At 40.2% G+C, this 21,114-nt stretch overlaps 1 protein-coding gene across 1 annotated transcript; it reads left to right on the top strand.

The window, feature by feature from the left end:
• Positions 1–8,174: 8,174 nt before the first annotated feature.
• Positions 8,175–20,864, top strand: LOC144028234 (kidney mitochondrial carrier protein 1-like). Its single transcript, XM_077535629.1, has 9 exons — positions 8,175–8,446; positions 8,567–8,714; positions 8,954–9,048; positions 9,404–9,489; positions 11,278–11,373; positions 12,801–12,925; positions 14,498–14,621; positions 19,170–19,250; positions 19,968–20,864. The coding sequence occupies exons 1-9, from the start codon at positions 8,359–8,361 to the stop codon at positions 20,007–20,009; spliced, it is 885 nt and encodes a 294-aa protein (XP_077391755.1). The 5' UTR covers positions 8,175–8,358; the 3' UTR covers positions 20,010–20,864.
• The last annotated feature ends 250 nt before the right edge of the window (positions 20,865–21,114 follow it).

Below are 21,114 nucleotides of genomic sequence, written 5' to 3'. Positions count from 1 at the left end.
TTGGGGGAGGGGAGGACATTTCTTTTGGGGTGTAGGGGGGCAGTTAAGTTGAGGGGGGTGTTTGAGACGCCCGTCATTGCCATTGACAGCACATCTGACACGTTTGAAAACCTCATGAGAGTTTGTGTTCCATACAGTGTGTTATGCTGCAGGCTGGTTTAGTGAAATGGCAGCTAATCAATAAACAGCATGTTCACACATCTGCAGACGCGCACGCTCCTGATTATAATTGAAAATAAACACAAATCTTATTTTGATTGAAATATGAATAAAACCGACTGTTTTTTAAGTAGAAATGTCTTAATAATAATTTGTAACATAATATACATAAACATACTGTGATGTGAAAGTAAATAACCATGTTGTGCTTGTCCTTGGTTTGCCCTTCGCCAAGTAGAAAGCAGGGACATCGTGTTCAGGCTGCTTCCACTTGTACACAGCCCCCCTCCCGAAAAGTGCGTGGGTGTCTTACGTGCGTCTGACGACCATCACGTCGACTACGTCAGCCGACGACAGAAAGCCGCTCCTCTCTCGTCCCCGTCCTGCATCTTTTTTTGTCAAGCTTCGCAAATTTCCCTCTAAGCTTTGAATCTGCTTTGAGGGGAGCGTAAAGCTCCGGTCCTCCATAGCCAAACACTGGGATGGAAGGAATTTACATAAATCTGCATGGCTAATGTACTGTGCAAATTGAAGGAGTGACACTGTGACTTCCCCCTTTTCTCATGGATAATATAATACAGCAAGTGACCTTAAACTAAAAATGTAATGGCCTGATAAATCTATTCATTTCCTTTCATTCAGAGTGGAAAACAAACTGCATTTGTCTGTGTAATTGCCCATGAGCAAGACAGATGGAAGGAGAAGGAGAAAGTGTGTATGAGGAGAGGGAGAAAAACAAATTCATAAAGAGCGGATGGATGGATGCATTAAAGCAGTAGAGAGTAAAGTGAAGGGCAGCGGAGAGAACACATACTGTACATGTGTTGGGTTAATTGTTATAATAATAGAGATCTAAATGTGCAAAGGGTTGTTAGAGATATTATTTACTAAGAGGATTGTCACTTAAAAAGAAAAATATAAGTCTATAAAACATTATTGCCGGTTGATACACTAAAATGTTGTAAGCACTTTGAAAGCGATTATTCCCCCCCACCACCTTTTTTTTGTTTGTGTTTTACACGCAGCATAAAATGAAGGCAAATAAAATGTTGTGGAGTTGAGGATAACACATATGACATCACTACTTCAAACAGGTTGATTGCAACAATAATTTTAACACCACAGATTTCATCTTCATCAGGGGAAACTCATTTGCTACAAACAAACAAATTAGACTTTGCATTTACAGCGCAAGGCTAACAGATAACAACAAAAACAACCATTTGATCCCAAGTAACAGCTACGAGATTGGAACTGGTGTTAATTAAAAGTGTTTCTACTCCTAGGATGGGGGGGGGGGGGGGGGAACACATTCTGAGTAAAAAAAAAAAAAATCACTTGTGTACTTTCATCTCATAAGTGCTTACCACATCATTCGTTATTTTCCAATAACTTCAAAAACTACAGCCAGGGTACCTGTATTGATTGCTTAAAAAAAAAATCAATCAATGTTAAATCAATGAATTTCTTAACATTCTTGAGATAATAAATTGCTATCAGTCATTGGATAAAAATGGCACAATGGCCTCTTTCATGTACAAGTAAAACACGGAGCCCTGCTTTGCTCCTTTGTTAGCAAATAGTCATGCTAGCTCACAACAGCTATTTCTCACGCAGTCATTTTCTCTTTTGCTTTGGTAGACGTTTGTGTTAATCACTGGGTGTGTTGTCCACCTCACCTTAAATACAAACCTCCCACCCCCAGTTCCCCCAGCTAGAAAAAAAAAAAAAAAAGAACCCTTAAGGACAGCTTTTTGGTGATGCCTAATTGTACCTTCTAAAGATTTGGCTAGTAACAAACCTAATGACATAATATTACACCTCAATGTTTTTCACACATTATCTCATCAGCATTGTGCCTGGCTGAGCACAAGCAGATGTCACGTTCCCGGTTCACACTTCACATCCTGTCTGACAGCTCCACTAAAAAGTGCACTCACATGAGCCACTCAGATGCTTTTTGTTTTCCAGTTTATACAAAACAAAAGCTCTTCCAACTATGACATGTAAAGCGTAGTCAAATATGACTCATTTGATATTTTACAGAAGAAGAAGAACAAAAATAGATGAAGCAATTTCTGGAAAAAATGTGTGATTGCTGGAATGGTGAATGAAAAAAATATAAACATGTAGAATGATATTGAATGAGGTGGAATGTTGTTGAAAAGATATTATATGGAAATTTTGACTAATGTATTGAATGATTTTGAATTATATTAAATCGTATTGTTTTGATGATATAAAGTGATTTTGAATGGTGAAAATGCACTGAAAGATTTGTAATGATTCTGAAATGGGTGAAATTAAGTTAAAATGTGCAGTATGTCAGTGAAAAATGTGGAATTGTGAGAATGTTGAAACTCATTTCAGTGATAAACTGAATGAGCTCAACAAATTAAATTTGAAATAGGAACGATGATGAAATTTGAGTAGGAATGAAGCCCTAACTTAATTCCTTCGCTCAAATTTAAACCCACACCCTTGAAATAAGTAAGGGATTTGATTGGTGAAAAATGTGCAAAATGTGGAATTTTTGCAACGTGGGAATTGAGGAAATGTTGAAAATTGATTTCAAGGTGAACTGAATGAGTTCAACATTTTGAATTTTGAAAGTTGAATGTCTCATTGGAAATGAATGGGGATTTTTTTTTTGGAGGGGGGGTTAATTGTGGGAAAACTGTGAATGAGAAAAATAATACTCCGTGAACCATACATTTTTTGAAAATGTTTAAGTTGGAATGGCTTGATTTGATTGAGAAATATAGAAGTAGTTCAAGGTACAATAGTAAAAAGTAGAATAACGTGTGAATGCTGTCAGCATTCACAATTTTTAAAAATCTTAAATGTCATTCTTTCATGAAGTTTTTGCATACTGAGACAGTTCCACTGTCTAAAATGGATTTTATAGTTAACAGTGTGTGTTCATTTATGTGAAATGGTGGAAATATTGAAATACAAGTTTTATGAGGAAATGATTGGAAAAAGAATTTAATGTGAAGCTTAAAAACAGACCAAATGGAGCATGTCAGCTTTGCTAGCGTGAAGGCCTAGGCAGAGTTCTTATAATGTCCGTTTCATCCATTTTCTCCATACACTATTTTCTCAGACCTTCAGCAGAGTTCCTTGATTTTAAAAATGTTGCTGACAGGAAAGGAACCTTGAGGCTCCGGATGCTTAGTGGGCAAGGCCAACTTTCAAACATGTACGCACACACAATAATCTGCACAAGTGCACTATTTGCGAGAGTATATTAGTGACGCATGACTGCATGGTATGACGTCTTGTGAGGATTTCTTTCTGGGATAGAAATAATTCTTTCCAACCTAGCAAAAGTGTTTGTGTAACTGTGCCGCGCCAACGTCATCATCATCGTCCAGTATGAATAGAAGCAAAACTGGCAGGCGACCATTTACATGCAGCCAATCAGAATGCAGCAAGTCGCATCAACAGCAATGAGTCTCTGCTCTTACAGCTGTGGGAGGGTTGAGGGGGAGCAGAGGAGAGTGAGAGGGGGCATGGTAAACAACTAGGACAGGCACACACTAAGACACACATTAACTATTGTGGACAAGCCTTCGCTTTCCATTAAGTTCATCGTTGCCCCGAGGAAGGGGTAAAAATACTCCACCGCAAAGAGGGGCCAACAACAACGTTGTGTATGGCTACAACAAAGGGGGATCAAATTACTAGCATTGGCAAATACTGCAAATAACTGCTGACAGATTTATTCATGTAATCTCTTTACCATCTATCATTAGTCTTTTGAAAAGAGGATTTCCAATCAAGTCCTCCTTCCAAAAATTCAATCTACAGTACATTATGTTTATCCAGGAGGAGGAGGGAAGTCGTGATGTACCCTAACTAGGCCATGAGTGGGCGTTTAAACCCTTCAGCATGGAAAGCCACCGCATGCATTAATACACACACCCCTTCCTCCCACGGCTTCTAGAAGAGACGTCACACTATGCGGCACCACTTTGGAAGCTTTCAAAAAAAAAAAAAGTTCCACATTTTCGTCACACATTAATAATACATCCGTCACTGTGATGTTTTACGCAGGTGCGATGGCTATCTTAAATTTATTGACCGCCGACTCCAGAGCTCATAAATTAAGCCAGCTAACATAAGAAACAGATAAGCTCATCACCTTGTGGGTTGTATTCATTTTCAAATCTATCATTACTGTGGATAATAATAATAGCACAGACACATAATACTTACGTGTTTTTGTAAAAAGATATGCACAATATACAATATAGTACAATATACCAACACATCATCATCGGGACATCATCATCATCAACAGCTGGAGGGGCCTTGCGTACACAAACTGGAGGGAATTATGAATAAAAGCCTACTGAAACAGCTAAACTCTATTTGAGGTTAATCAGTGGCAATTTAAAGGGTTATTATTGTATTTGTATTGTATCCAATGTAATCCTGAACATAGCCACGTCATATTATAAGAGGGTGCGCACTTGTGCAACCACATTATTTCAGTTCATTTTGACTTATTTTTTTATTGTTTTTACATCACAAAAATCTCCCATTCGAACAGGGGTGTGTAGGCTTTTTTTATCCACTGTGCATGAACAGAGGACACTGTCACTACACAGATATTTACTAAACTCTCGTGGCAATTACAGTTGTGCACAAACAATGCTTTAGCGAACACAATTCATAATAATAATGCACAGGGTGTAGCAATATGCGTACGACATAATGATAACGCTCCGATGGATGGCTCTCTTTGGTGACTATAAAAGTAATATTCCCTATAATCTGCTTTGTGTCTCAAAGCTAAGCCACAGGAGAGAGAGCAGAGCAGGCTTCTGTTCCAACAGCTAAAAACAACGGAATCCTCACTTTATTTTGCTGCAAACACAGACATATCCCCTCCTGATCACAGGTGTGTTCTCAGGCTGCTGTTGACAAATTGTCACATTAAATGTGGGCAATTTCAGGAGCACTTTACCTCCCCCTGCTTATTACTTCAGATAAATCTGCTATATTTCCATCCATCTCTTTCTGTTTTGTCGATGTGGTGTGATGTAGTCGTCCATGCTCATGGCACACACCCAGTCACATTGATTTGCACAGTGATACACAAACCTCCTGGTTCTCCTTGGTCATTAATAATGTACTGATGGCAATGCTGAGGTTACTGACCCATTGCAGACCCATTAATCAAACAAAACAACAAGCATATGATATTCATAAATATGCAGTAAACTAACGCCTCCTAGTCATGAAAATGGAAACTTTTCTTCCCAGAGGCGAAAAGTGGGAGGATGAATGTGATGAGAAACAGATAAGATGGAATTGTGGTATTAACAGTGCCAATATATTTTCTACAAAAATCTATGTCGATAAGGATTTGACACATTCTGTCAAGCAACACAAAATCATAACCTCTGCCGTATAGTCATTAAGCCAGACAAATAGAGATAAGTGTCAACCTCATAAGGTCACTATCTGGTATTTTTATTTATTTATTTATTTATTTTTAAACGGCCATGGGATGTAGTCGGTCTGTTGTGTGTTATTGCTCTCTAGTGGCTAAAATATACAATTACAATCCCTGCTTCCCATAGAAAATGTGACGATTAATCCAAAACTCTTCCTCTTCTTCTACTTTTTTTTTTAAAATGAACTCTTCATGTCTAGTAAATTAACTTTGGATTTGAAAATACATTTTCTTCTTTAACACGTGAAAAATATACAGTCAGAACTATCCTATATTAATATATTTATAAAGAGGACAGCCAACCAACATAGTGACAGTATGTTGGGTGTCTGACCAAGAAAAGGACTCAAGCATAGATTTTTATACCTCACGTACAAATGATTCCATCCAATACACATATACATTTAGATTATTCAGACTACGGTTCAGAACTGCCCATTTCAGAACTCGGTGGCAGAACCTTGAAAAAGTGGATTGTAACAGATGGCAGCAGCTTCCTCATCCAGTTTGTCAGGGGAATGAACCTGCTAACAGCTACAGGACAGAAATCCAGAGTCATCAATGGAGCCCTGCACCTGGAAACCTTCAATAAGAGGTTTTATGGACAACCATAATAATTCCAACTTCCATCCATCCATCCATCCATTTTCTTGACCGCTTATTCCTCACAAGGGTCGCGGGGGGTGCTGGTGCCTATCTCAGCTGGCTCTGGGCAGTAGGCAGGGTACACCCTGGACTGGTAGCCAGCCAATCGCAGGGCACACAGAGACGTACAACCATCCACACTCACACGCACACCTAGGGACAATTCGGAGCGCCCAATTAACCTGCCATGCATGTCTTTGGAATGTGGGAGGAGACCGGAGTACCCGGAGAAGACCCACGCAGGCACGGGGAGAACATGCAAACTCCACCCAGGAAGGTCCGAGCTAATTCCAACTTATGTGTAAGAAAGATGGATCCTGAAGACACTTGATGACATGGCAACATAAGCTTCGATGAAGTTTAAACCAAGGAAATCAAAAAGCATGGTGACCAGAAGTCAGTTAGAAGTGAATATGACCAGCAAGCTCCATCTGCAACATTTGAGGAAATCCCAATTAAAAGCCAACGGAAATTGTACAATGTATCTATGACTGACAAATGCAACATTTCGAAGACAGTACAAGAGACAGAAAATACCTCCACAGATAGGGAGTAGAGAAGGTCCAATTGTGTAGGGAGGCAATGTGCAGGGAGAGAAACTTTCATACATAATCGCAGGATGCAAGACAGCTCTCAGACAGCAATGTTACAGATGGCAACATGACGAGCTTTTCTGTGCACTGCCTGATATCTTGGTAGTACAATACTGTTCAAGAAGTCCAGAAAGAGCCTCCTCCAAGCTGCACAATCCTGATGGATGATTGTAGACCTGGGAAGGAGACTACACCCCCCCAGGTTTCATAAACATCACTGAGGCCGGATGTGGTCTTGTGGTCTGGAGGCCAGGCTGGAACATCAACCTGATCAAACTGGTGATCCTGTGGGAAGATGGATGTGAGGAGGCTTTTGAGAGGAAAGTCACAAGTATCAGGACCTCGCTGAGCGGTGCATGGACAAAGGGTTGCAGACACTGCATGACACTCACAGCCCTGGGTACAGTAGGATGGAAGAGGAAGGTAACTGTCCATAGGTTTGGAGTTGGGTGGGGGAGGCAGAAAGAGCATCTCTGGAATAGGAGAGAGGAGGTCAACTATGGGGACCGGGTGTTCTTATAGGCATCTTGTCAGTATGAAAAATGGCAGCAATTTACTTCTGAGTCCCAGATAGTCTCTGACCTCTGACATTTGTGTACGGCACAAAGATAACTTCTGAAATACAAACCCCAATTCCAATTAAAACAGTCTTGGTCATATTTCCACTTGTCTTCACACACAGTTAGGTGGTGAGAGATGTTGGAAATGTGAAGAGATTGTAGTTGTTTGTGACAGCTACTTTGTCTCATGTCCCGTATTTATCACTGTATCTAAAAATTTCTCTCGTCTTCATCTTTGCATCTTAGGGTAATACAGAAAAAAAAACTAACAGACAGAAATAAAGTCAAAGCGGTCTACTAGTCTCTGTGTTTCAAGCTTAGCACATCATAAATATTAGAGGTGGCATAAACCTGCTCATCTTTCTAGTTTGAGAATCAAACAGATACTTTTTGACCACTTTCGAACAAGTAATCCTCTGTCCAGAATTTAGACAAATGACTGATATGTTCCTTCCTTATGAAATGCGTGTATGTAAACAAAACATGTATTTTATATAATTGACAATAAAAATTCATATAATTATGTACTTCTTTACTTTTAATAAAGCAATGAATCAAATCAATACTCCAGTTTTTTCCCCACACAAGTATTTTACAGTTAAGTACAGTTCAGAGTTTGAGAGTACTTTTGTACGGAAGCGTTTTGATAGATCCGCGACTACCATTTATTTCCCACAAGGTCTTCACCCGACCAAAAGAATAAAAAATAAAAAATAAAAGGTTGCTTAGCAACGCCAGTGGGAGGAGACACTCTCTGCCGTAGTAGCCAGCAGGGGGCGATAGGCGAGCTCTCGTTCCTCGAGCACACTAGCAGCAGCAGGCAGATCTGAAGCTGGAGAAGAGGCGTAGCACGCTGCAGAATCCACCAAACTTAATTTCAACCACCACCCCCCGTTCGTTTGTAGCTTCACATATCCTACCCTGTCCACGGCGAATGTTCAACCGAGAGTCGGAAAAGATGTCCGGCGTCAATTGGAAGCCTTTTGTTTTCGGGGGACTGGCTTCCGTGACGGCGGAATGTGGTGAGTGACGTGTGAAGAAAGCCGCGCGGCGCGGAGGCCCAGATGCGGGGTTCACCGGCACACCGGTTCGGTGATGTTTGGACAAGCTAACAAGAACCTACGACGCGCTCTGTGTTCCAGGTACATTCCCCATCGACCTCGCCAAAACGCGACTTCAGGTTCAGGGTCAAGTGGGCGACAGTAAATACCGAGAGATCCGGTACCGAGGCATGTTGCACGCCATCGTCAGGATAGCACGCGAGGAGGGCGTCCGTGCACTGTATTCGGGGTAAATATTTATTTGTTTGTGTTCGTTTTCCCCTTCTTCCATCTTTCAGTTGTACCCTCTGTGTGATGTTTCTTGTAACGTTATTACTTCCTCCTTGATGTGCACTTCCCTGAGCACATCCTCTTTCCCTCCCCGTTTGCATCTCTGATTAACCATACAAATGTCAAATCCGTTTTGGTCATGTATCAGTAAGAGAATCATGTGAGTCCACCATTTACGTGTAAATGTGACTTTTACAGAATAGCTCCTGCCATGCTGCGCCAGGCATCCTACGGGACCATTAAAATTGGCACATACCAGAGCTTCAAGAGATTACTGGTGGAAAGGCCTGAGGGTGAGGTGCACTTTCTGTCTGTCATGTACACACTCGATTTATAAACATGCTTACAGTATTGTTGAAGGAGAAGGATTTGCTGAGAACTGCCATGTGCCGCTCCTGACATTAAGTCAGGGTTTCTCAATTCCGGTCCTCAGGCCCCCCTAGCCAGCCTGTTTTCCATGTCTCCCAATTGCAACGCAGGTGAGGATCGTTATCAGGCTTCTCCAGAGCTAGCTGATTAGCTGTCATTGGAATCAGCTGCATTGGGAATTGGGAGACATGGAAAACGGACTGGCTAGGGGGGCCTGAGGACCGGAATTGAATTGAGAAACACTGCATTAAGTCAATGTGCTTTCTTTCTTCCATTCAGATGAGACAATGCTGACTAATGTGGTGTGTGGCATTCTTGCTGGAGTAATCTCTTCCTCCATTGCCAACCCAACTGATGTGCTCAAGGTAGCTAAAGCTCAAATTGAGATTGAATTGTTATGTGGGGGGGGGCAACCAGTAAAATGGCAACCAGTTGCTACCAAGCAGTTGAATTTCCTCTCGTAATGAATTTAATAAATTTCATTATGAAACAGGCTCAGCCAAAAAGTTTAGGTATGCCTGCATAATCCAGTGTTAAACAACACAGGAGCTGTATCAAAACATACTTTTTCAAATATAATTGAAAACACATTTGTTTAAAGATGAACACAATCCCTATCGGCATTCTCATGATTTGTGTAGCTGCTCTTCCAAGTGGGCACTTCATAAATCAGGTTCCTCAAACCTGACTTAAAAAAAAATGCAATCCATTGTGAGATCAAAAGTAGCAAAAACAAAATGTGAACATATTCCACTTCAAGCTGTGTTTGCACACACACACAAACTATATATGCATTTGTGGATGTGCCTCTTGCCTTGGGTTAGATTGTGTAAGTGTGCCTTACAAAGTACCCCATGTGTGACACAATTCCGGTGCTGTAACGGGTGTCGCCCCACCAAGCCCTCACTGGCGGCTTATTAATAGACTGAGGCCTCTGAGGCTTAATTTAGTGTTCTGTAAATAATATGGGTGCATGAGTATGATTAGTGTACACTCTCTAGACCCACCACAGAATGCCTTTATCACGGGTAAACAGATATGTCGATTATACAAGGCAACAGCTTTGGAGCACAGTTTTTAATCGCAGCATGTCGAGCCAAGTGGTCATGAGGCTGACAGGAGGCAAGTATGTAAACAACAGCGAGAGAAAGCAAGTCAAGCTCAAGCTAGAGATCGTTTCCAATAAAAAGACTCGAGGCAGACAAAAAGATATCACCCATCCAACTTCTATGCTTTTTGCCTGTAAAACTTAATTTTACCTGCCTGTTCCCTGCTTGATAAACTAAATCATCCTCTTCCTCTTCATGTAAAATTGTCACACAAACGGAAATAAACATGATGTATCGAAACAAGAAAGTGTTTTACCAAACCCTAGAATTTCCTCTCCCAAAGTATGCTAGCTCAATGCTAATATATAATGCGAAACCCCATAGGTGGGCTAATGAAACCTGGCATAGGTGTTAAAGGTTAAAGGGATACTTGACTCATTGAGCAATTTTCAGCAGTAAAAAGTTACCATATTTTGATAACATTATTTTTCATGTGCAATTATTACCTTTTAAAAATATTTGCTTCCACTTCCTGTCGACTGAAGATGACATCACCTGTGCTGAGGAAGTAGTTAATGACTAATCAGTCAGGTCAGTTTGCTGACCAAACCCAGAAAACAGGTGAGACATGATTGGTCGTTACCTACTTCCTCAGCACGTGGAAAAATTAGTTTTAAAAGGTATTAAGTGTACAAGGAAAAATAATGAAGTTATCAAATTCAATCTGAACAAAATATTCACTTTTTTTACTGCTGAAAATGGCTCAATGAGTGAAGTATCCCTTTAAAAACCACTTGAACACACAATACAGCATTTCTTCTAACTCTTAATCAGGCCAGTTTTTCCGCATGGTGGAGATGTGCTGTTACAACCAATATAGAACTTAAAAATCTGCATTATAATTGTCTGAGCATGCTTGAGTGCTACTGTGTGAAAATCCAATCTCAATCAAGTTGCTGCCATCAGCCTAATTTTCAGCAAATATAACCAAGTCAGTGTAATGGCGGCAAAAAAAGGCTTTACATTATTTTACTCTAAGCCTTTTTTCACCAGTCAACCAGACTTCTGCTGTGTAATCCCAAAGTTTTTGCATGTTCCTCTCAGATCCGCATGCAAGCCCAAGGAAGGGTGATCCAAGGAAGTATGATGTGCAACTTCATCAACATCTATCAACAGGAAGGGACCAGGGGACTTTGGAAGGTACAACTTGAAATTGTTTTGTTTGGAAAGATTCTTCACTTTTATGTTATGTGGCGTCCAGTAAGCTCTTAAGTTGGAGCAAATAGCTACATGACTGAATACTTAAGTTACTTTTTGACAAAAAAAAAACTTAAAAAATACATGAAAAGTAGGGGAGACCAGGGCTAGTTGTATCACTTTTTATACTTTGATATATTTCTTGGAATCGGTACATCATATATAAACAAAACGTATACCAGATGAAAGACCAAAGTCTTGGGTATATTTTTTGTATTCATGTCATTTTCGTACTTTGTGTTGGTGCAGAGTTATAAGCCATCAATTAGAGGGAGTGAACATGTGATATGTTGCCCCACCAATGGGTAAGTTGTCACACTGTATGGGGTAAGATGTCACGTTGGATTTTGCAACTAATAAAACAAGGACAAAATTATCCTTGCTGTCCTGTTTTGTTTAGGTTGCTTGCTTTTACAGCCAGAGAAATTGTTTATCATTGATCTTGACAATTTACTATAGTCATTGATCAAAATTTAACAAAAATATGAAATAAATTAATGCCCTTAGGAACTGCTGGCATGTAAGTCATAGCTCTCGGCCTCAAATGTCTGTTTTGCTTCCCTTGAACTGGAAATTCGAGATTAAATTTAATTTAAAAAATTAAAGTATTATAGTTAATGGATGGAGGGATGGTTCATTATGACCAGTCCTGACATGTGGTACTATAGTTCCAACAACTGCAAAATCCATTTTTATCAATGAAACAAAACCTATCAAACTAAATTCCTCATTCTTCAGACTCATCATCTGAAGAATAATTCTGGCATACGTAAACAGAGTTAACAGAGGTGCATTTTCCATTGGCCCATTCTTTGCATATGTGACAACAAACCCCAAAATGACTGAGACAACGACCATGTTGGCTAAAACTTGCTCTAGTTCAATGTTAGCTTAAAACAGAGCAGTGACTGAGGCATGACAAGATGCCTGAATCTCTCCTCTGAGTCCACATGATTTGCTGCTAGAATTTGTCTATGTACGACACCTGTTTCAAAATATATGAAGGTGAAAAAAATTACTTTGGGTTGTGCAAAACCGATAACTGACACTCATCTCAGCTCACAATGTGCTATTCTCTTCTCAGACAGCACACAACCCCTGACCATTTATACGAAGAAAACTAGTATTCCACTTTTTTGTTGCGCCCTCTGGTGGAGAAGAAAATTGCAACGTGACAACTTACCCGTGATACAACTAGCCCTGGTCTCCCGATGTTCTTTTAATTTCATATATATGTAACCGGAGGTAGAAAAGCCACAAATTTTAAATGATTTTTGGAATAGCTGTAAATGTTTTTAGAGTTGTGGTCATCATCATCATCAACAACTGTGCACTTAGATATTCAGTGTTGCCTCTCTTTTGTCTGTCAGGGTGTCTCTCTAACTGCTCAGCGAGCAGCCATTGTGGTGGGAGTGGAGCTACCTGTCTATGACATCACCAAAAAGCATCTGATTCTGTCTGGTCACATGGGCGACAATGTGTACACACATTTCTTGTGAGTTGGGAATGGATCCAAAACCAAAGTATGCCTCCATCTTACTCTTGATTTGATCGCAGACAGGAAATTGGAAAGCACAGCTACCGTACTTGAGTTCTTGAAAGGTGCACCAAGATAAAGAGCAGACGTGCGTCTGTCTGTCTCCAGGCTGTTATGCCTGCTTAAAGTGCTGTAACCTAACTCCGCTTCTTATTTGATGGTCTTAGTCAACAGAGCAGCATTTCCACTCTTCATTGCACAACATTCTAGTTAGACCAGTACACGCTGTGTCGCTATTGGGCTATTTGGTTGGAGAAAATTGCAATTGGGTGCAGTTAAGCTTTACACATAAAGGGAGAGGAAACATTTACTTTGCCTTTGATGATTGAATATATTTTACTTGGCTTCTAGGTCCTGTCATGTAGCAAACTATTTGAACATTTTTCTTTATAACTCAATGTGATTGTGAAGTTAACCCAAACATTTTCTTTACAACAATTTGTTGTGTTGTATGCGCCCCCACTAGTCTAAACATGGCATTCTTTTGAATATTGTGTGTCTGGAATTCGGATTAAGCAGCAAAATCAACCCGTTTTCATCCATCTCAGGGGGTGGCCATTTTGTCACTTGCTGTCGTCTGAAAATGACATCATAGTTGCTCAGGTCTCAGTTAACAACCAATCATGGCTCACCTGTTTTCTAAGTTTGGTCATGTGAAGCTGAGCCGTGATTTGTCATTACGTGAGCCCTGAGGATCTGTGTTGTCATTTGTCGCAAGTGACAAAATGGCTGCCGCCTGAGATGGATAAAAACAGGTGGATATAGCGGCTTAATTAATATTCCACAAACGCAATAGCAATCACAATATCGTGTTTAGTCTAGTGGGACTACATTCAGCATATTATTCTCATGAAACATTTTGTGTTGACTTAGTGTTCCCCTACATATTTGCTATTCATATATTTTCAGATTTTTCTTTACCTATCCACTTGAAACACTTGTGCATTTGTTTTTTATTGTATGTTCAGGCCAAAGCCCAGCCCAATTGAAAAGTGGCTTTGTCGCCATCTTGTGGCATATTTAGCTAATTAATATAAACCTACCCACAAATAGTGAGGGAAACACTGTAGTTAATAGTTATAATATTATTCTTGTATGTGTTATATTGTAATATATTTAATGGGCAATAATCTGAGTGAAATGTATGCTCTTGTCTGACTCTGAATCTTAACGAGTCATTTTGGACAAGTCCATGCTTCCGTCTTGGCGGGAACCGTTTGGGCAAGGCTGTGTCTGTTCCGGCATGACTGTGCCTCAGTTCACGAGACAAAATGCATAAAGAAGTGCTTGGGTGAGATTGGCGGGTAAGAAAGTGAAAGCCCTGACTCCAACACCATCGAAAACCTTTTGGATGGACAAGAACACACACTTTGATCCGGCATCACACTCAATTATTCTGTTAATATATGGGGCGAGAACATCTCCATACTTTGTGTCATGAAGTACACTTGCTGAAGTAGAAATTTAGCTGCATGTGTTGAAGTGGTAGCAAAATGATACTTTTGACATGTTGGGTTTTGTGGCATGCAGGTCCAGCTTCGTATGTGGCCTGGCTGGGGCGTTGGCCTCCAACCCGGTGGACGTGGTTCGGACGCGTATGATGAATCAGAAAGGAGGAGCTTTGTACCAGGGGACACTCGAGTGTGTACTGCAGGTCAGTCTGTCTGCACTCAACTTCTGTTTTTCTTACCCTTTTTTCCAAAAAGGCTTTCTTTGTACACAAAAGGTCTATTTCTACCTCACAGGTGTAGTAGCATATCAAGATGCTGATTAACTAGCATGATTATTGAGCAGGTGTAACACTTAAAATGAAAAAGGCCACTCAAACGTCTAGTTGTACTTTATCGAGAGGGTCCTGCATTTTCGCATTGTTTTTTTTTTTTTTTATCTCATGCTGAATGGGTGACATGTCCAGTGAGTATGCTGGCCATTCAAGAACGCAAATGTTTTCAACTTAAAGGAATGTTGTGCAGGCCCTTGAAACATTGGACAGTGTGTTATCTTGCTGTAATATGAAGTGATGGTCTGGGATGTTTGGCACAGTAATGGATGATCTTGGATGTGAAAATGCTAATTGGTTGGATGTAATTTCTGTTCTGCCAAATTTTGTGAAACACCTTTGGCGACGGTTTGTGGTAGAAACAAGAAAATTAAATTGAAGAGAAAAAAGCTCCTTTGGATATTTCAACACCATACCAATTGCCAGTTCAGTACATGCTTCCTCAAAACTTGTGACAATGTGCTGTGTAATAAAACTACAGTACACATTTTAGAGTGAACTTTTCTTGTGGCCAGCGTAAAGCACACCTGTGCTGTAATGATGTTGTCTAATCAGAATCTTGACATTCTACACTTGTGAGGTGCTCGCTAACATGGAGTTGGACAGATTTGTGAACAATATTTGAGAGAAATACTGGTAAGCATTTTGTGTACGTATAACAAAAAAGGACAAAAGCATAAGTTTTGCGTTGACATTTTTTAGTATAGCTCTAACTGATCAAATTAATTCAATAAAGGAGCTTGGCATTTTATAAAAGATACAAATTTCAAAACTTTTTTTATAGAAGGGTTCCTACGCTAGTATGAAAAATAATGGAATTTGATTTCATTAAAAAAAAAAAAATCCAGGTGTGAAAAATATGGAAACTATTGTATGTAAATATATTCATGTTCCCAAGACTTACATCAGCTCTATTCTCATAAACAACACAATTTTAAGATGATGAAAATTGATTTATAGATTGATCTTTATGCACAGCACCTTTAGATTATGCAAGCAATTGTACCCTGACAGGCAGATTTTCTGACAAGTACACGTGTAGTACTCTGAGAACAAAAATGAGCAAATTTAAAACAATAATGAGTGATTACAACATCTGTGATGATTGGAATGCTGCTGAGGAATCGAAGGAAACATGATGAAGAGACAGAAGCGGCACAATGGATTAACTCCTTAAGATTGAAATCAACTCAACAGATGAGACGGATGAAATCAACACAAAGAGAACAGAATAGGCAATTAAAATGTGGAGACACTTCCTGACACGGAAGAAAAATGGACAAATACGAACTAAACACTTGACCAACGTTGTTTCAAATGATACCCTGCCACAATTTTAGGCCGCTGTCCAGCCACGAATGACTGACAGTACAGTGTTGGCAGCCTGACAACTATACTGAATATACGTGTAATAATAAAAAAATGATTTTATTGTCATACCTGTGATTTTGATTTAACATTTTATAACTATAAAATCTATTTACTGGAGTAATGAATATGCTTTCATTCCCTTAGGAAGTTGTGGGATTGGAATAAATTTGTGGTGTCAAGCAAGCCCTCATCTGTTGCAGGGGGGAAAAAATTGTTTGAGGAAAACTTTCCATTTTCACTACAAAAATTATGAATTGGTAGTTTCATGATTATATTTGTGGCAAGTGACAATGGCATATGCTTGCTAAGTGGGTAAATGCCCTCAAGGTGTACAATTAGAGGACTTGCATGTGGGTTCACGCCTCCGCGTCATCCATGAATACCTCATCGGGCATTAACCCTGACGTATGCGATTACTATGCCACATAATCGCATATAATCAATCAGAATGATCACATCCATTTATGCAAACGTCACAAATTATTTGAATGTTTTACAAAGAAGTCTGGAAATGAGGGTTGGGAAAAGTATGGACTTTGGACATTTCTAATGTCGTGTAGGAACCCTATTAGAAAGAATGATTTGAATACCTCATGTAAGAACGCTGAATTATAACAAAATTTGCAAACACCATATACTGCACAGAAGCTGAATGACTTCTGAACCTTTTGGTATTTGCTGTAAATCCCCTCCTGTGTGTGACATTCTCAGAGCATTATGCTGTCTGAGTGTGTTTACAGTACGTGAGGGCTGCAACGTAGGGCAACTACGTGAAGTGAAAGCTGGACAGATTAAGTCAACACCAACTGGAGGCTTGCTAGAATGTGGTTTCTACGAGGATATCTGGCTCAAAAAGCTATCAAACTATCCATTGTTGATTACATTTGTCCTCATGAGGGTCATTGGCTAGCTGGAGGCTTTCCCAGCTGGTCCTCGGTCAATTGCATGGCACAAATAGACAACCGGTCCTACCTATGGGCAATTTCGAGTCTTCCGTAAAACCTGACGTGATTGTTTTTGTAGTATGGGAGGAAGCTGGAGTACCTCAGGATGGGGGTGGGAATACAAGCGCGGGAAGAATTTAACACACCTGAGATTCAAATCCAGAAAATCTCAATTGAGAGGCATTTGCTATGTGGCAAAAGAATGCAATAGACCCTTCTAGTGTGACGTCACATTTAAGTGCACCCCTTGCGGTGGAGGGCAGGGCGTCAATGCGAGTGAATTTAGAAAAAAATCAGTGTCACCTAGAAAACAGCTCGAACTGTTGATAAATCGGGGACCAATGCTATCGTGAACTTGTGTGCGGCCAACGGATGCTCTAATGGCTCAAAGAGAGATGAGATCACTCTTTCGGCTGCTGGCAGTGATTCTAAACCAGGCGGAAGACAGTGAGGAGTGAAAGACGAGCACGGTGGCTAGCGTGAATCTACGACGCAACTGCTTCACACCTACAAAAAGTACGAGGATATGCTCAGATCATTTTATATCAGGTAGTTTTTCTCTTTTTCATATACAGTGGGTCAGAACATTAACCTCTGACTATATATTCGAGGCAGACTTGATGAATGTGCCGTATTAATATCTTTAGTGAAACAATCATTCATACTTTTTTTTCTTTTTTTTTTCTTTCTTTTTTATACATAAGTATTCAAGTAATTTTGAACAAGAAGTTAACGATTTAACACGATTATCACAATTAACACTTTAACTCGGGCTTGATCCGTGCTGAGGAATGTGTTGTGAACGTGTGGTCTGTATGTTAGCAGCTAGCAAGCTAAGATAGCTTGAAGACTTCGATATACAGCAAGACGAGTATATCCGGGCACAAACGATTTAATGAATGACAATTTACACCATGAAAGTAGTGATCGATGTATTGTTTCAACCAAAAACAACATACCTTAAGCTTCCACTTCCACTTTGCCCCCAACAAACTCCGTTGTTTTTGTAGCTAGAGGCTCCAAACGACTTGTTTCAAAGAGTCTTGGTAATGTAGTGTCCTACTTGGGTCGTTTTTTTGTGACCCTTGACATATTTCCCACCTTATAATGAAAATGCTCGCCGAAAATCAAACTCTTTACATTCATTTGTTATGGGAGGCTTGCCCTCCAGGAGGTGGAGCAGGGGCTAAACAGTGACATCAGCTGGAAGGGTCTATAGCTTGAAATCAGGCAAGTGCACATTTTAGAGTTCACTCAATAGTCGGGTTTCCATCCGCCGATTTCTATTCGAATTTTCAAGAAATGCGAAAATAAAACTGAATGGAAACGCCAGAAATTCGAAAAAGGGCCCCAAATTCACAAAAAAAGTTTTTACGCTTTAGAGGGGGTGGATTTTGAAGCGTATCGAAAAAAGGGAAATGCCGAATTTTGGCTATGGAAACACTTCCGAAACAGGTTTTGCGAATAACCGCTGGCAAGACCGGATACACGTCTCAAGTTTTGACCAGATATATTACGTCACACGTACGTTTGTAGTCACAAAACAATGGCAGATGATACGAGTCATGTATGTTTGGGGGGGACGACGAAACCGAAATCTTTTTGGAATTAATTAAAGAAGCAAATATTAATGCTATTTTAGATGGAAAATAGCAAAGAAGCGCTACGGTTTATCAAGAATTACAAAAGCAAACTCGTATGACATCGCATGGCGCGATCATTTTCTGGTCTTCTTCTTTTAAATTAGGTGTATATCGCCGCCTACAGCGGCACAGTCCCGTCTCGCAAAAGAAGAACAGATGGAAATGGGGATAAGTCCCATGTCTGTTTTGTGTATTTTCAGTAAATTCGTTAAAAAAAAATTGAAACAATTGGGATGGAAACTTGACTACTATTAATGATAGAGGTACAGTATATTCTGTGTCTCTTTTGAGCCTAACTTTTATTTCACTCTGGTGCCGATTGAGGATAAATATCTTTCAGCAATGTTAAATATTTAATTCAAACCTTTGTGACACCAATTTGCCTGCTAAAAGCACCCAGAGGACTGTTGAATAATGATGAAGCGATAACAAGCCCAAGTGTGTGTTAAACCTGTTTTTTTCAGACGTGGCGCTCGGAGGGTTTCATGGCTCTCTACAAGGGCTTCTTCCCCAACTGGCTTCGTCTGGGCCCATGGAACATCATCGTATCCTTTAAACATCTCATTAGTGCTGCACTCGCACGCTGTGTATGTGATGCAATGTCTTTTGGAGCTGGAGAAATTGTCTGGAAAAATATTTTATGTGCAGTCAGACCTCGAAGCTCGACCACAAGTTGTTCTTTTTTCCAAAACAAAATTTAATAATTTAATAATGAAAATGGCATGAATCCATTCCAGCCAGTACTCTATAATACTGTACTTTATCAATAATGTAGAATGAAACACTGCATCATGATTTTATACTGCAATTCATTTCATTGTGCTGCTCCTTCTGCTATGCTCGCCTTGGCTACCAGGAGGTAGTCTAGTCTAGCATAGCATAGCAGTTTACATCTTCACTTAGTGCTCTTTTTTTTCCTTTTTCTTTTTTTTTTTTTTGTCCAGCAGTTTACGCTAGTTCCTAGCCATGTGGTCACATTCAATTATCAGACTGTTACATAAACAATGTTGGACTACTGCCTCAGCACCTCACTGCTTGAATCAAGCAGCAAAATACAGTACGGTGGGCAAAGAGAAGGAAACAGTTGCTAAGCTCTTTAAAATCCTTTGTGTAAATGTCAATGTTTCACTCAAGAACGCTAAGCGTCACCAAATAAGACAGACAGGCCTAAAGCTGTAACGAGATTTCAGAAGCAGTGACAAAAGTCGGGCTTTGTGCCAAAGTAGAAAAAGACTCGCCTCCTTCCTTTACTCCACGTCCAGTTCTTCCTCACATACGAGCAGCTCAAGAAGATCAACGTCTGAGCTGCGGATCCGGAGTGAAGATGAGCACTACTCGAGAGACGAGAGGGTCTCGACTGTCGGGATTGGGACGGATCACTGATGGAGTGAACGGGGCTTGGTGGAGACCCTTGTTTGCTGTGGGGAAAGAGCCACGTGTGTGTTTATGTACGGAGACGGCTGGGATTTTTGCATGTACTTGAATCTGGTATTTTAGCTCATCCAAATGCTTCGTCAAGCCAAACATTTGATTTTGACTGGACTGAGAGATTCATGTACCCCCTCCCAGGATGCCACAGTGGCCTCTCTGCTCGTTTGTTCGTTCTTGTACGAGGCTTGTTTTACAGGCTCCTCCACTTCAAAGTGGTCTCGAAATTGAGTGCCTTCAAGTTTGCCAATCGAGAATGTTGCACAAGTTGGAGAGCAGCTGACAATCACTGAGTCATTCCCTTCTCAAATAGAGAGCATGTTGCAGTTTGTCAACAGACTTCACAAAGAGTCGTGTGTATTTTTTTTTTTTTTTAAGAATTCTAAATTGAGAGTCAAAGCCAAGAAGACATTGGTATATATTGTATTAAGTTATTTCAAAGTAACCTGAAGCTGTAAAAGTCGCTCTCTGTTCACATAGATGTGAATGAGTTGAAGATCAGGCAGCTGCAAGGATCTTGTATATTTTCTTTTTACATTATGGCTTAGATGCTGTCATTGGTATACTGCTTATTTGCACTACTGTTGCACGTGATGCCTGTTACAGTCAAGTCAAACTGTGCACGATGCTATTTTATATTTGCTGGCTCCAAATTACAGGCAAATGTCATTGTGTACCTTTTTAATACTGTATTGCTATAAATGTGAAATAAAATGGGGGTGAAAAAAAGACCAAGCTGTCGTTTTGCTCTGCTTTCACCACAGTGTGGCGCTGTGTAGCTACATTCAGCTTCTGACCCAGATGACTGCAGTCCTGTGGAGTCTTGTTAACCCCCCCCCAAGCCCTCAGATGTAGCACAGTTGTTTCTGAGGGATTGCCCGGCTTCTATCAAAAACGCGGCATACCACAAAACATCAGCCTATGAATTATTCAGGACAGTCTAACATGTAATTGTTCTTGTTTCGCTGGGTAAATTCCCAG

This window comes from Festucalex cinctus, chromosome 1, assembly GCF_051991245.1.
Source record: "Festucalex cinctus isolate MCC-2025b chromosome 1, RoL_Fcin_1.0, whole genome shotgun sequence".
NCBI classification, from domain to species: domain Eukaryota; kingdom Metazoa; phylum Chordata; class Actinopteri; order Syngnathiformes; family Syngnathidae; genus Festucalex; species Festucalex cinctus.
Note: the sequence above shows the minus strand (reverse complement) of the source record. Positions and strands in the feature narration are given on the sequence as shown.